This window comes from Paralichthys olivaceus, chromosome 14 (genome assembly GCF_024713975.1).
Source record: "Paralichthys olivaceus isolate ysfri-2021 chromosome 14, ASM2471397v2, whole genome shotgun sequence".
NCBI lineage: Eukaryota > Metazoa > Chordata > Actinopteri > Pleuronectiformes > Paralichthyidae > Paralichthys > Paralichthys olivaceus.
This window is the reverse complement of record NC_091106.1, coordinates 24,636,373-24,650,817: the sequence shown is the minus strand read 5'-3', so window position 1 is coordinate 24,650,817 and position 14,445 is coordinate 24,636,373. Positions and strand designations below refer to the sequence as shown.

Sequence of the window (14,445 nt, the reverse complement as noted above, 5' to 3'; positions counted from 1 at the left end):
CTCCTGTGGTTCTAGAGTCTGTAAGAGGAGAACAGGAGGTAGAACCTTCAGCTACCAGGCTCCTCTCCTGTGGAACCAGCTCCCACTCTGGGTTCTAGAGTCTGTAAGAGGAGAACAGGAGGTAGAACCTTCAGCTACCAGGCTCCTCTCCTGTGGAACCAGCTCCCACTCTGGGTTCTAGAGTCTGTAAGAGGAGAACAGGAGGTAGAACCTTCAGCTACCAGGCTCCTCTCCTGTGGAACCAGCTCCCACTCTGGGTTCTAGAGTCAGACACCATCTCTACATTTAAAGTTAAATTAAAACGTTCCTCTTTGATAAAGTCTATAGTTCTGGATCAGGTCCTGACCCATCACTTAGTTATGCTGCTATAGGTCTAGACTGCTGGGAGAACTCCCATCATGCACTGAGGGAGAACTCCCATCATGCACTGAGCACTTCTCCACCCCCACCCACCTCCCCATGTCCTTCTCTCCCCTCTCTCTCCCCCCCCCCCCCCCTCTCTCCTCCCCATGTCTCTCTCCTCCCCCGGTGGAGGCAGATGTCTCCTCTCTGACTCTGGTTCTTGAGGTTTCTCTCTGTTAATGAGGAGTTTCTCCTCCACAGACTCAAAGTGCTGCTCATGGTTCACCTGTTGGTTTCTCTATATGAAGAAGATCTGAAGCTCTTCACCTCCTCTGTGAAGAGTCTGGAGATCATGGATGTTAGGAGTTGGTGCTATACAAATAAAACTGAATTTAATAACACACATTACACACTATAACATGTATAACACATGTAACACACAGTATAACATGTGGGTTACACATTTAATGATCTCAACTAGACTCAAACTACAGAGACACTTTCTGAGCAGTAACTGAAGCTCAGAGTCACATGTGAGGATCCGTCTCCAGGACACGAGGACAATAGATGCTGATGAACTGAAGACATCAACACAACAACAGATTCTCTACATTAGAAGAAACAGTTTGTGACTTCAAGTTTAAAGTATTTGTACATGAGGACATGTCTGATAGAGATGAAGGAGCAGACACATGAACTGAGGAGTTACTGATGAAGATGAGGAGACATGTTGTGATGGTTGTGATAGATAGATAGTCCATGATCAGGATCAGGAGGAGAATTCCAGATTCTATTTTTAATGTGAAAGGAAGCCGGTGTAGTTGTCAGAACATGTGCTGTAGATTTTTTAAACAGCAAACAGGTGAAGCAATAAAAGACATAAACACCACAGTTCCACCTGAAGTCTCATAACTTTATCAGTCAGCTCACAGAGGAAGTAACTCAGTGACGTCGGACCTACCTGAGCTGGCGCCGAGAGTCGACCACTCACAGTAGATCAAAAAATCATAAATCAATACCAATTGGCTGTAAATAAAAGTGGGAGTGTCCAGGGTGCAGAGAGCAGCATCCTGCGGAAAACCTGCACCAACCAATCAAATGTATTTATACAGAAATGAACCAAATACAGATTGAAAACCACTTATAGTGAATAATTGTACCAGTGAATTATTATCATATAATTATGTTTAACATTTTTATACAGCTCTCTGTCTAAATGAGCTGGTTCCACTCTGCTTCCTGCTGAAGAGTCTCTCGGCAACAAGTGTGTGTTTATGTAAACCAGTGGTTTTCCATACACTGTGGGGACCAGGGACGTCCACAGCTCCAGCACCACTCAGCTCTGCACAGAGGACACTGCATGTGCATGCAGCCGCCTGCAGGGGGAGATACAGGCATTACTTACAGGGATACAGGCATCATATAGATTTTTAGTGATCAGCAGCATGTCAAACTGGGAAAGTGAAACCAGAACAGATGTGAAGTCAGACGTATGTATTATTCTGTTTTGCTGTTGTGTGCCACCTACTGACCACACCCTCAGGGTTCTTTACCGTTTTTCTCTACAGGGACCGAACACTGGGGGCAGCGTTTAGTCGACTCCTGGATGAGCAGTAGAGACGATCGATCCCACCTCCCCCTGAGAGATGCATCCTCCCCCACCATGAAATCCTGACGGGTAGAGAGGAGTTAGTCCTGCATCATCCTGCTCCTTCCAGCAGGGGCAGCAGAGACTGTGACGTGTGATTGACATGCCACCAAAACATCACAGATCTGCCCCCTGACCACAGCCGCTGTGACCATGAACTGCTCTCGTTTTATTCTCTTGTTCTGAGTTTTGCAAAGCACAAACAAGATTCAGGGATTATTTCATTAACCTGTGAGGCTTCAACTGTGGGCGTGGCCCTCAGGGTTTGACAGACGCCTTCGTGGTATGGCTCTCTGCAGTCTCTACAGAAGATGAGGCCGCAGCCCACCCGTCTGTCACACTCCACCCTCCTGCTGCCATCAGCTGGGAGAAGTCCCGCCCCACAGCCTGGTGACGGACACATCAGTCCTCCAATCCTCAGCAGGCACTCCTCTGCCCCGTACTGCAGGTACCGCCCATACTGTGAGAGAGAGAACCCAGGTGAGTCAGGTGAACTGTGGGTAAAATGATGATGCTAATTAATAAACTCACCTGCTCGTCTCCTAAAACCCTGAAGTGATGAAGCTCTTTAATCAGAGAGTCGTCACAGGAAGCTGCACGCACACACACACACACACACACAGTGATGGACAGTTTGTGCTGATGAAGCAAACATAATCGTGTGACATCAGGTGGACTCACCTGCACATGGCAGAGAGTAACCAATCACATCGTCATGAACAAACTGTCGCTCGTTCAGTCGGGTCTCACAGTAACGTGTAAAACAGTCCAGACAGATCACATGACGCTGTGAACACAGGAAGACCACGACCACTTCCCTGAGCGGAGACAACAACACACTCAGCTGCTGCTCGTCTGATCCTTTTAATGTTAATATATTTATTGTCAATATTAATAGTGTGTGTGTGTGTGTGTGTGTGTGTGTGTGTGTGTTTGTGTGTTACATGATGTCGGTGCAGGCGATGCAGGGCACGTCTCTGGTGTTGGTCATAACAAGGTCAAGGGCCACAGAGAGGTCCTCATCAGAGGTCGGATGGGACGCACACTTCATGACGAACTCCTGTGTGGGCACACGCACACACACGCACACATGCACACACACGCACACACACACACACACACACACACCCTATTAATATTGACAATAAGAGTTTCTCCAGAGTTCATGTTTCACAGCTGAACCACTCAGCAGCAGGTTTTCTGCACAGACTTGTTGACAACAGCATCAAATCCTCCTCATTCCTCAGGTGAGAGGTGGAGCAGACAGACACAGGAAGTGACATATGAACTCTGCTGCAGAGATCATGTGATCATGTTTACATCACCAGACACCGTCGTCAGCTCTTATTACCAAAACTCTCTTCACATCTCCTTAAATTGTGTCCCCGTACCGCTTCGTTGCATTGACAACCATCTGATTGACATAAGCCATGGATTCGACCTGGAAGGAGGATGTCGTCCCAACAAGAAGGACCCTGAGACACAGAAAGAGAATCTTCAGTGTGTCGATCAGAGTATTGATCAGAGTATTGATCAGAGTATTGATCAGAGTATTGATCTGTGAACTGTTCTCACTCTGCTCAGTTTCAGCGTAGCCTCTTTGCAGCGTCGACAGCGAACTCGTAGTTTTCCTGGTTGGACCGAACTGCAGCTTTTACAGTACACAAAGAAAGTACTGCAGGCACGCACACCTAAAGACACACAAAATACACACTTGAAAACAGACAAACCTGATCCAGAACTAACTGTAATCTTTATCCAAGAGGAACGTTTTACTGTATGTCTAACCGTGGCAGACGCCGCTGCCACCGGAGTCTCTCAACGATGAACCATTCAGGTTTCAGCCTCTTTTATTTGGGAACAGGCGCAAACATAAAGTCAAATAACTAAACATAAATTCCTTGTGGCAGCTGGAGGTTCTATCCAAACCACCTTCACCCTAACCTAAAATGTGGAGATGGTGTCTGACTCTAGAACCCAGAGTGGGAGCTGGTTCCACAGGAGAGGAGCCTTGTAGCTGAAGGTTCTACCTCCTGTTCTCCTCTTACAGACTCTAGAACCACAGGAGAACCTGTGTTTTGGGAGTGAACTGATCTATTTGAATAGTACAGTGTTATCAGCTCTTTGACGTATGTGGGGTTTGATTGTTAAGGTTTTAAATGTGAGGAGCAGGATCTTGATATTCTGGATTTTACAGGGAGCCGATGTAGAGAAGACAGGAGTAATAAGATGTCTCCTTCTACTTCCTGTCAGCACTCTGCTGCAGCACTTTGACCAACTGGAGACTTTTCTCAGACTTCCTGTGACGTCCTGATAATAAAGAGTTAATCTAGTCTAGAGAACAAATGGACGAGTTTCTCAGCGTCCTTCTGAGACAGGATGGTTCTAATGTTCTTAATATTGTGCAGCTGGAAGAAAGCTGTCCTAGAGACTTGTTCTATGTGTTGGTCAAATGTCCTGGTCCAACATAACTCAAGGTTCCTCACAGTGGAGCTGGAGGACAAACTGACACCAAGGTGACTCTGTTCAGACAGTGATTCTCTGAGATGTTGAGGGTCAATGACAACGACCTCAGTCTGAATTAGAAGTAAGAAGTTCTGGCTCATCCAGGCCTTGATGTTCTGGAGACGTTCCTGAAGTTGAACTAAGTGATTAGATTCATCAGGCTTCAGAGAAATGTACAGCTGGGTGTCGTCTGCGTAACAATGGTAGTGTATGTGGAGCTTTCTCATGATGTTGCCTAAGGGAGCATATATAAGGTGAAGAGTATCGGTCCAAGGACAGAACCTTGTGGAACTCCATGACTAACTTGCACACACACATTCTCCTGTGCACACACCTGCAGACACAATTCTACACACCAACCTCTCTGAGCTGCACCCTGCGTCTCCTCTATCTCCTCCTCTTCTCTTCCCCTCCTCCCCTCCAGGTCAGTGGACGAAGGGTGGGGGTGAGAGGAGGAACTGAGGTCTGGTCTCTGCCCCTCCCCCTGCCCCCCCTCCTCCATTTGACGCTGCTCTGAGAGGAGAAACCTGGAGGACGAGGATTCGGAAGAAGAGAGGACGACATGGATGGTACTCTGCTCCGGGACGTCACAATCCTGAGAGAAGAAGAGGAAACTTCCTTTAATGGTCATAATGTTCAATGACATTAACACATGGTTTGTGTTCTCATCACAACTATTGAGTTATTCATAAGGACCCTGTGCCTTTCCTCTTATTCCGTCTATGCTCATATTGGCTTGACCTATAAGGAAGTATTCTAACATGAGACATACACATGTGTGGCTTTGTTCTGAAACCAAACAAAAACCGGTTTCTCCCAGAATCTCTACGAATCTTTGAAACACAAAATCGTAAAACGGAGAAGTGAGGAATGAGGCTGAGCCCGAGTGTTGCAGAGTTTCTTCACGTGTGACAGAAATCATTATGTGCCACTGTCTGTTTGTAGCCACACCCTCTCTATTACCTCTTTTCCACCAGGGCAGTTCCAGAGCCTGATCTAGAACCAGCTCTTTGTAGTAGAATGTAGAACAGAACCCAGTAGTGATGCCTGTAGCTGACCTCTGACCTCACCTGCAGCGTGGCGTTGCTCTGTAGTTCCCTCCCAGCAAACAGAACCTTGAGCTCTTGTGGTCGGACTCCATGTTGACATCCCACTGCCTCCTTCAGCTCAGACACACTCGCCTCCTCCTGCAGCTCCACCACCTCACCTGGGCCCAGGTTGTACCGCACAAACACTGAGGACACACAGGTGACAGCTCACAGGTGGAACCCAGTGGAACCCAGTAGAACGTAGATAAATAGAACAGAACTCAGTAGAACGTATATAAATAGAACAGAACCCGGTAGAACGTATATAAATAGAACAGAACCCGGTAGAACGTAGATAAATAGAACAGAACCCGGTAGAACGTATATAAATAGAACAGAACTCAGTAGAACGTAGATAAATAGAACAGAACTCAGTAGAACGTAGATAAATAGAACAGAACCCAGTAGAACGTAGATAAATAGAACAGAACCCAGTAGAACGTAGATAAATAGAACAGAACCCAGTAGAACGTAGATAAATAGAACAGAACCCAGTAGAACCCAGTAGAACATATATAAATAGAACAGAACCCAGTAGAACGTAGATAAATAGAACAGAACTCAGTAGAACGTAGATAAATAGAACAGAACTCAGTAGAACGTATATAAATAGAACAGAACCCAGTAGAACATATATAAATAGAACAGAACCCAGTAGAACGTAGATAAATAGAACAGAACTCAGTAGAACGTAGATAAATAGAACAGAACCCAGTAGAACGTATATAAATAGAACAGAACCCAGTAGAATGTATATAAATAGAACAGAACCCAGTAGAACGTAGATAAATAGAACAGAACCCAGTAGAACGTAGATAAATAGAACAGAACCCAGTAGAATGTATATAAATAGAACAGAACCCAGTAGAACGTAGATAAATAGAACAGAACCCAGTAGAACGTAGATAAATAGAACAGAACCCAGTAGAACGTAGATAAATAGAACAGAACTCAGTAGAACGTAGATAAATAGAACAGAACCCAGTAGAACGTAGATAAATAGAACAGAACCCAGTAGAACGTAGATAAATAGAACAGAACCCAGTAGAACGTAGATAAATAGAACAGAACTCACAGATCATTGGTCACTTCGTCTTGTCGTGTTTACAGTGTGTGAGCTGCGGTGCACTCTGGGTAGTGCAGTCCCGCCGCGCGCACACAAACCACCGACACAAGGAACCAACGTCACTTCGCAGAACTACAGCGCGGTCACGCAGGAATGACGTAACGGATCGGCACCGGAAGTGGAGGTATTTATGAATTTTAATAAACTTGTATTTTTCTTTGTGCTTTTTTTCTGGACTGGAAAATCGAAACATTTCAGATTATAACTGTTTCCGGTTTGTAATGACGGACATCAGCGTCCTGCAAGGGACACACACCGGGACACACACCGGGACCCACACCGGGACACGCACCGGGACCCGCACCGGGACCCACACCGGGACACACACCGGGACGGTGAGATCCTCTGTGTCAAGATGCTTTATATATTATATTGTGTAAACTGAACATAGACAATAAAGTACACGTTACATGATATAACAACTCTACATATTCTATACATGTTACAAAAACCCAAATACTATAATTAAATAAACAGCTGCTGTGTACATATTCTAATCACATATATGATAAACGGTGTGTAAATGTGACGTCACCAAACAGAAATGATTGGATAATCAAATGGATCTCTAGATCTTGGTTCCCTCTCTGTCCTGCAGGTGGTGAAGGTGGAGTGGGGGGGGACTCTGACACCATCACAGTTTGCTGAGCTTCACTTCCTGCGGTCGAGGGTTCAAGAGCTGGAGAGAGAGAAAGCTGAGGTGTCAGCCGAGAACCAGAGACTGAAGAACATGTTGGTCCACGGTGAGTCCGGGTCCACGTCACTGCTCCAGGACATTTATCTGTGATGACTCCACTCATACCACAAATAGGATCAATCTGGAAAATGTCCTTTTTCCTTCACAACAATGTAAGAACTCGAAAATGGTTTGTGTTCTTGTCTCGATGAGCTAATTACAGTATTTTCTACTCGATTACATTTGGCAGCTTTAGTTACTTTCAAAATAAAACATTAAAATAACAGATAATATAACATTAAAATAAATTCAACACATTGTTAAAATCACTGCTTTGGAACCTTAGTGAATTTGATAAAAATCTGTTTAGTTATTTCAGATGTCTGAGTTTTTAAAAGCTTTTTCTCTCAGAAGTTCTTAAATGTTTTAATTTATTAAATTATATCTGTTGTTTCAGTTTATAAATATGAATATATTTATAAAGTAAGTTGAACAGGCTTCACCTCTGGCAGCCAAAACCGCAACATGCTGCTTCAGTATTAAGCATTTCATATAATATAATATTAAAGAGTTGAGACTTCAAATTATGCAGGGTCAGAGTACCTGGTGAGAGGTCAGGTGAGGGGTCAGGTGAGGGGTCAGGTGAGAGGTCAGGTGAGGGATCGGGGGTCAGGTGAGGGGTCAGGTCAGGTGACGGGTCAGGTGAGAGGTCAGGTGAGGGGTCAGGTGAGAGGTCAGGTGAGGGATCAGGGGTCAGGTCAGGGGTCAGGTCAGGTCAGGTGAGAGGTCAGGTGAGGGGTCAGGTCAGGTGAGAGGTCAGGGGTCAGGTGAGAGGTCAGGGGTCAGGTCAGGTGAGAGGTCAGGTGAGAGGTCAGGTGAGAGGTCAGGTGAGGGGTCAGGTGAGAGGTCAGGTGAGGGATCAGGGGTCAGGTCAGGGGTCAGGTCAGGTGAGGGGTCAGGTCAGGTGAGAGGTCAGGTGAGGGGTCAGGTGAGAGGTCAGGGGTCAGGTGAGGGTTACCCTTGGCTCTGTTGTAGTGAGCTGATGGGATGCTGCCTAGACCTGCTCAGCAAACTGCAGAGGCTCCCACTAGTGCTGTGTGATGCAGTTGAGATTCCGCCAGGTCGACTGCCTCCTGGGACCACCACTTTCTGCCAGTCCTGATATCTATGCCAGCCTTTGTGTTGGTGGACTTCCTGTACTGAAGCACCTTCTGGGCTCAGGTAACCATGAACTCCTCTCTGATGGTGTTTAATGGGAGTTTAAGCCTGTTGCTCTTGCCATAGAGGGCGATGCTGCTCAGGCTTCTTAGTGCCTCAACCACCTGTAGAGACGGCCACTTTATTTTTAAGTATATTTTTGGGCTTTTGTGCCTTTAATGACAGTATAGTAAAGGAGAGACAGGAAGCAGGGAGCAGAGAGAGGGGAATGACATGCAGTCAAGGGCCGGCCGATGCAGGATTCGAAATGGGGCCCACTGCAGCGAGGACTGTAGCCTCTACACATGGGGGGCCGGCACAACACACTACGCTACCAGGCACCCCAGAGACGGCCACTTATTTTTCCTTTCCATCCTCCTCCAGGATTCTATGCTATGTATATCCAGGTTTTGAATTTGCCTGGTGCTGTCAGCCATCTTTCCAGGTCTATGTTTGTTGCTTTAATGGAACCAGTGTCCCTGAGGGTGTAGTCCTCTGGTCCCCGAGGCTCTTTAGGGGTTTCTCTACAGCAGATGGGATTTGAGACCTCAGAGAAAGAAGTGGAAACCATTTACCACCTTCCCTCCCTTTTGTACTAGGGACCTGGAATTTTCTGGCCTGAATTGCATCCAAACCCAAGTGGTGAGACTCTCCAACCCTTGAAGGATCCATCTGCTTCCTGGGACCAACGTGGTTATTGTTGTCAGCTCATCTGTGAAGGCTCTGATGAGGGGGTGGCGGACTCCAGACTTGTCATAATAATCCATCAAGAGGCTTTTGATGTTGTTCACAATGAAATGTTTGTCCAGAGTCGTCTCCACAAATGTGTTGGTCTATGGAACCATAGGTGTTTGTGAGGTCCAGCTATAGCACTGCCAGGTCTCTGAACAGCTTCTGCTGTAGCGGTTCTTTACACCCAAAGTTGTTTGCGAGGAAGGCCTCCTGTGTCCAAGAAGCACCACATTTAACGGATCTATGTTAACCAGATCTATATTACACAGAATACATGAGGTTTCTCATCTTGTTCGTATGTTCCGGTTTAATTTCATGATCATGATATCCCTACATTTCCCAGAAATCCCTGGACTCCTTTCGACCATGTGGCAGACGTTGGGGCAGATCAACAGCCACCACTGCGTCTCCACGGCAACAGGCAGAAGTGACAGCTATGCTCCTTATCACCACCACTCAGCGACCAATCAGGACAGAGATTTCAGCCCTCAGGTGCAGCAAGAGGCCTTGAGCGTAGAGCTGTCAGGGTCCTGGGGTCCGCTGGGCTCCGACGAGGAGGACAGACCAGGGGCCAACATGGTCCTGGGGAATCACATGGGAGAGGAGGGGCACCTCTGTAGCCAGACTGACATGGAGGAGCTGAGGAGGAGCCAGTGTTCCATCAGAGACACACCTGGACAGGTGAGAACACCTCAGGCCCACATCTGGATCTGATCACCTGATTTAGATCTGGTTTAACATAAATCTGGTTCAACATAGATCTGGTTTAACATACATCATCTTTACTATAAATCTGGTTTTATCTGTCCAGGTGAGCCCGGTGGAGGTGTTTGCAGGCTCTGGCGTGCTCTGTGATTTTCGGTGTTGGCAGGCAGCCAATCAGGCGCAGTCTCCCACTGCGATGGCTCGGACACTGTTGCTGGGTGTGTTTGATATGAACACGCTGATGAACAGTAACCTGAGGGGTGGGCGGAGCCGCCGGCCCGCCTTCCACCCGCAACGCAGTGCACTCGACCCGCACAAGATCAACGCCATCTTCAGTAGGTTGAGACAGCGATGAAGTGTTTCTTTAATATGGTGTCTCTCTGAAAGTCTCCCTCTCTTTCTCAGATGCCATCTTGGCTCGGTTTCCTCTCGCTAAGAAAGGAGTCATTGGTTCAGGCATCAACTCCAAACTGTCTGAGATCCGATTCCGTTCCCGCAGAGCCAATCCAGACGCCCAGTTCCTCTGACAGACAGCTGGCCCGCCTACCTCACTGAAACCACATTTACTTATCTGAAGAAAAAAATGAAAACGAGTTTTAATTATATTTTCCTGCAAAAACAAAAACTGATTTAAAGTTGAGTTTGAAATAAACTCATGAAAATGATCACAACAGATGAATGAGTCACACATGGTGTTCCCTGTGTGTGTGAGAGTTTGTGTGTGTGTGTCTGTGTGTGACTGTGAGTAAATGAGTGTGTGTGTGTGTGTGACTGAGTGACTGTGAGTGTCTGTGTGTGACTGTGAGTAAATGAGTGTGTGTTTGTGTGTGTGTGACTGTGTGTGACTGAGAGTGTGTGTTTCAATGTGAGTGTGTGTCTGTGTGTGAAGAGGAGGCGGAGCCGTTCTTCAGTCTCACATTGAACAAACAGCAGAATTAAAGGATTTGATCTGAATTCATTCAAACAGGATTCAAAGATTCATTCTGGACAAATTCATGTGGTGAGTTTTCAAACAGAATCAGAATCAGTTGAGGATTTATTCAGTGTCTGAGTTCATGTGAAACTGCAGCTTCTCCTCAGTTTCAGCTTCAAACTGAATCCTCTCCGATTTAGTTCTTTGGCTTTTAAATGTTTTGAATCTTTTCACCATATTTGATGATTCAGTGAATGAGATGATTTCAAATCAAAACCTAAAAATTGTTTCTCACTTGATGTGTAGAAGCTTTTTCTCGGATGAGATAGAAAGATGGAAACAGCTTTTTGTTTTGAACTCAGACTTGTGAAGGTTTGACGTTTTAGAACAACTGTAACAACTTGTATAAAGAAGAGGAAGTCTTTATTGTGACATTAACAGAAGACGTTTGTGTTTTCACGTCAACAGAAGATGAAGTTCGGGAACAATTTCTTCACACTGAACGTTGGCGGTCGCAGATTTTCCTTCTCGGCAGAGATGATGAAGCGACTTCCTCTCAGCAGACTCAGTCGACTGCATCGCTGCCTGTCGGACACCGAGCTGCTGGAGCTCTGTGACGACTATGACCACGAGCGCAATGAGTTTTTCTTTGACCGGCACTCGGAGGCCTTCAGCTTCATCATGCTCTATGTGCAACATGGAAAACTGCGCTTTGTGCCACACATGTGTGAGATGTCCTTCTACAATGAAATGCTCTACTGGGGCCTGGAGAGCGCTGACCTGCAGCCGTGCTGCCAGCGACGCCTCGACGACCGCATGTCTGACTGCTTTGTTCACTTCTTCCCAGAGGAAGGGCCCCGGGAGGCTGACGAACCCCAGAGCTGCTGGCTTGAGAGGATGAGGAGGATGTTTGAGGAGCCCACGTCATCGCTGGCAGCGCAGATCCTCGCCTCGGTGTCGGTACTGTTTGTGCTCATCTCCATGGTGATGCTGTGTGCCGGCACCTTACCAGACTGGAAGGTGACCCTGGACCAGCACAGGTAGGTCACATGTAAGCATGTCCATGTGCATACATGTAGATTGAAATGTTGAACATATTTCTGTTTGTGGATCATCCCGATCATCAAGGTCTTTGTTCTGATTGGTTCTCTCCCCTTCTCTTCTCTCTGTTTGACTTTCGCCCCCTGCAGGATCATTGAAGCGGTTTGTATTGGTTGGTTCACGGCTGAGTGTGTCATCCGTCTCCTGGTGTCTCGTGATAAATGTGAGTTTGTCCGTCGTCCTCTGAACATCATCGACCTGTTGGCCATCACGCCGTACTACGTCTCCATCACTGTGACCATCCTGACGGGGGAAAACTCTCAGCTGCAGCGTGCCGGTGTCACCCTGCGTGTCCTGCGTATTATGCGGATCTTCTGGGTGATCAAGCTGGCGCGTCACTTCCTGGGTCTGCAGACGCTTGGCCTGACGCTGCGGCGCTGCTACCGTGAGATGGTGATGCTGCTGGTCTTTATCTGTGTTGCCATGGCAATCTTCAGCGCGCTGGCCCAGCTGCTGGAGCACGGGCTGGACCTGGAGACTGGAAACCAGGACTATGCCAGCATCCCTGCTGCCTGCTGGTGGGTTATCATCTCCATGACGACGGTGGGCTACGGTGACATGTACCCAGTGACGGTGGCTGGACGGGTGTTGGGTGGCCTGTGTGTGGTGAGCGGCATCGTGCTGCTTGCTCTGCCCATCACCTTCATCTATCACAGCTTCGTCCAGTGCTACCACGAGCTCAAGGTGCGGTCCACCCGCTGCAGCCACAGCCTCGCCAACGACCTCTGACTCAGCAGTTTATCGACCGACCACGGAGAAAAGCGATCTGAAGTCAGCTTCCTCTCAGGATCACAGCTGAGTCATCAGAAAGTGACGGTGATGAGCAGAAACTGAAATATTGACTTTGAAAGTTCTTCATGAGTTTGATCCAATTAAAGACATTTTATTATTATTGTTGTTGTTGTTATTCTATGACAATTTAAAATAAATCAATCAAGATGATGATGATGATAACGATGAAGGAGATTATTGTGATAACGATGATGATAAGGGTGATGATGAGGATGATGATCATGGTCATTTTCATCATCGTGTGGGTGAAATGATCCATGGTTTCCATGGTAACAGGATGGACGAGCTGCTGCAATGTGTCACTGATGTCTTCATCATCTTCATCTTCCTGCAGTGATGGAGGTGACGGGTTCTCAATGGAACCGTGAGAATGTTTCAGACTTAAACATCGGACAAAACCGGAGTCAAATAAAAATTTAAATGAGTTTATCTCCTCTTCATCCTGTTCTTCATCATACTCTTCATTGTAACCACAACATGACTGTAACTACATGACTGTAACCACAACATGTTTGTAACCACAACATGTCTGTAATCACATGACTGTAACCACAACATGTTTGTAACCACAACATGTCTGTAACCACAACATGTCTGTAATCACAACATGTCTGTAACCACAACATGTTTAGTAACCACAACATGTTTGTAACCACAACATGTCTGTAATCACAACATGTCTGTAATCACAACATGTCTGTAATCACAACATGTTTGTAACCACAACATGTCTGTAATCACAACATGTCTGTAACCACAACATGTTTAGTAACCACAACATGTTTGTAACCACAACATGTCTGTAATCACAACATGTCTGTAATCACAACATGTCTGTATTCACAACATGTCTGTAACCACAACATGTCTGTAACCACAACATGTCTGTAATCACAACATGTTTGTAACCACAACATGTTTGTAACCACAACATGTCTGTAATCACAACATGTTTGTAACCACAACATGTCTGTAATCACAACATGTCGGTAATCACAACATGTCTGTAACCACAACATGTTTAGTAACCACAACATGTCTGTAACCACATGTTTAGTAACCACAACATGTCTGTAACCACATGTTTGTAACCACAACATGTCTGTAATCACGTCTGTAACCACAACATGTCTGTAACCACAACATGTTTGTAACCACATGTCTGTAATCACATGTCTGTAACCACAACATGTCTGTAATCACAACATGTCTGCAACCACAACATGTCTGTAATCACAACATGTCTTGAAAACCACAACATGTCTGTAATCACAACATGTCTGTAATCACAACATGTCTGTAACCACAACATGTCTGTAATCACAACATGTCTGTAACCACAACATGTCTGTAACCACAACATGTTTAATAACCACAACATGTCTGTAATCACGTCTGTAACCACATGTTTGTAATCACGTCTGTAACCACAACATGTCTGTAACCACAACATGTCTGTAATCACAACATGTCTGTAACCACAACATGTCTGTAATCACGTCTGTAACCACATGTTTGTAATCACATGTCTGTAACCACAACATGTCTGTAATCACAACATGTCTGTAATCACAACATGTCTGTAACCACAACATGTCTGTAATCACATGTCTGTAACCA

General features: G+C 46.0%; 2 protein-coding genes across 4 annotated transcripts; one reads left to right on the top strand and one right to left on the bottom strand.

The window, feature by feature from the left end:
- Positions 1-759: 759 nt before the first annotated feature.
- Positions 760-6,776, bottom strand: prkn (parkin RBR E3 ubiquitin protein ligase). The gene is made up of 11 exons (XM_020110013.2): positions 6,659-6,776; positions 5,566-5,729; positions 4,856-5,090; positions 3,566-3,681; positions 3,382-3,465; positions 2,935-3,050; positions 2,672-2,808; positions 2,522-2,583; positions 2,220-2,450; positions 1,896-2,013; positions 760-1,718 (listed from the first exon to the last, which is right to left on the bottom strand). The coding sequence occupies exons 1-11, from the start codon at positions 6,663-6,665 to the stop codon at positions 1,615-1,617; spliced, it is 1,374 nt and encodes a 457-aa protein (XP_019965572.1). The 5' UTR covers positions 6,666-6,776; the 3' UTR covers positions 760-1,614.
- A 63-nt stretch (positions 6,777-6,839) lies between these two features.
- Positions 6,840-12,987, top strand: LOC109647777 (voltage-gated potassium channel regulatory subunit KCNG3). 3 transcript variants are annotated; one of them, XM_069538144.1, is made up of 5 exons: positions 6,840-7,044; positions 7,308-7,452; positions 9,658-9,995; positions 10,126-10,354; positions 11,401-11,689. In XM_069538144.1, the coding sequence occupies exons 1-5, from the start codon at positions 6,931-6,933 to the stop codon at positions 11,547-11,549; spliced, it is 975 nt and encodes a 324-aa protein (XP_069394245.1). In that variant the 5' UTR covers positions 6,840-6,930; the 3' UTR covers positions 11,550-11,689. The 3 variants fall into 3 exon arrangements, with proteins under 3 accessions (XP_069394245.1, XP_069394244.1, XP_019969143.1); XM_069538143.1 differs by lacking the exons at positions 6,840-7,044; positions 7,308-7,452; positions 9,658-9,995 and adding an exon at positions 12,123-12,987 and having other exon boundaries at positions 10,218-10,354; positions 11,401-11,972; XM_020113584.2 differs by lacking the exons at positions 6,840-7,044; positions 7,308-7,452; positions 9,658-9,995; positions 10,126-10,354 and adding exons at positions 10,883-11,019; positions 12,123-12,987 and having other exon boundaries at positions 11,401-11,972.
- The last annotated feature ends 1,458 nt before the right edge of the window (positions 12,988-14,445 follow it).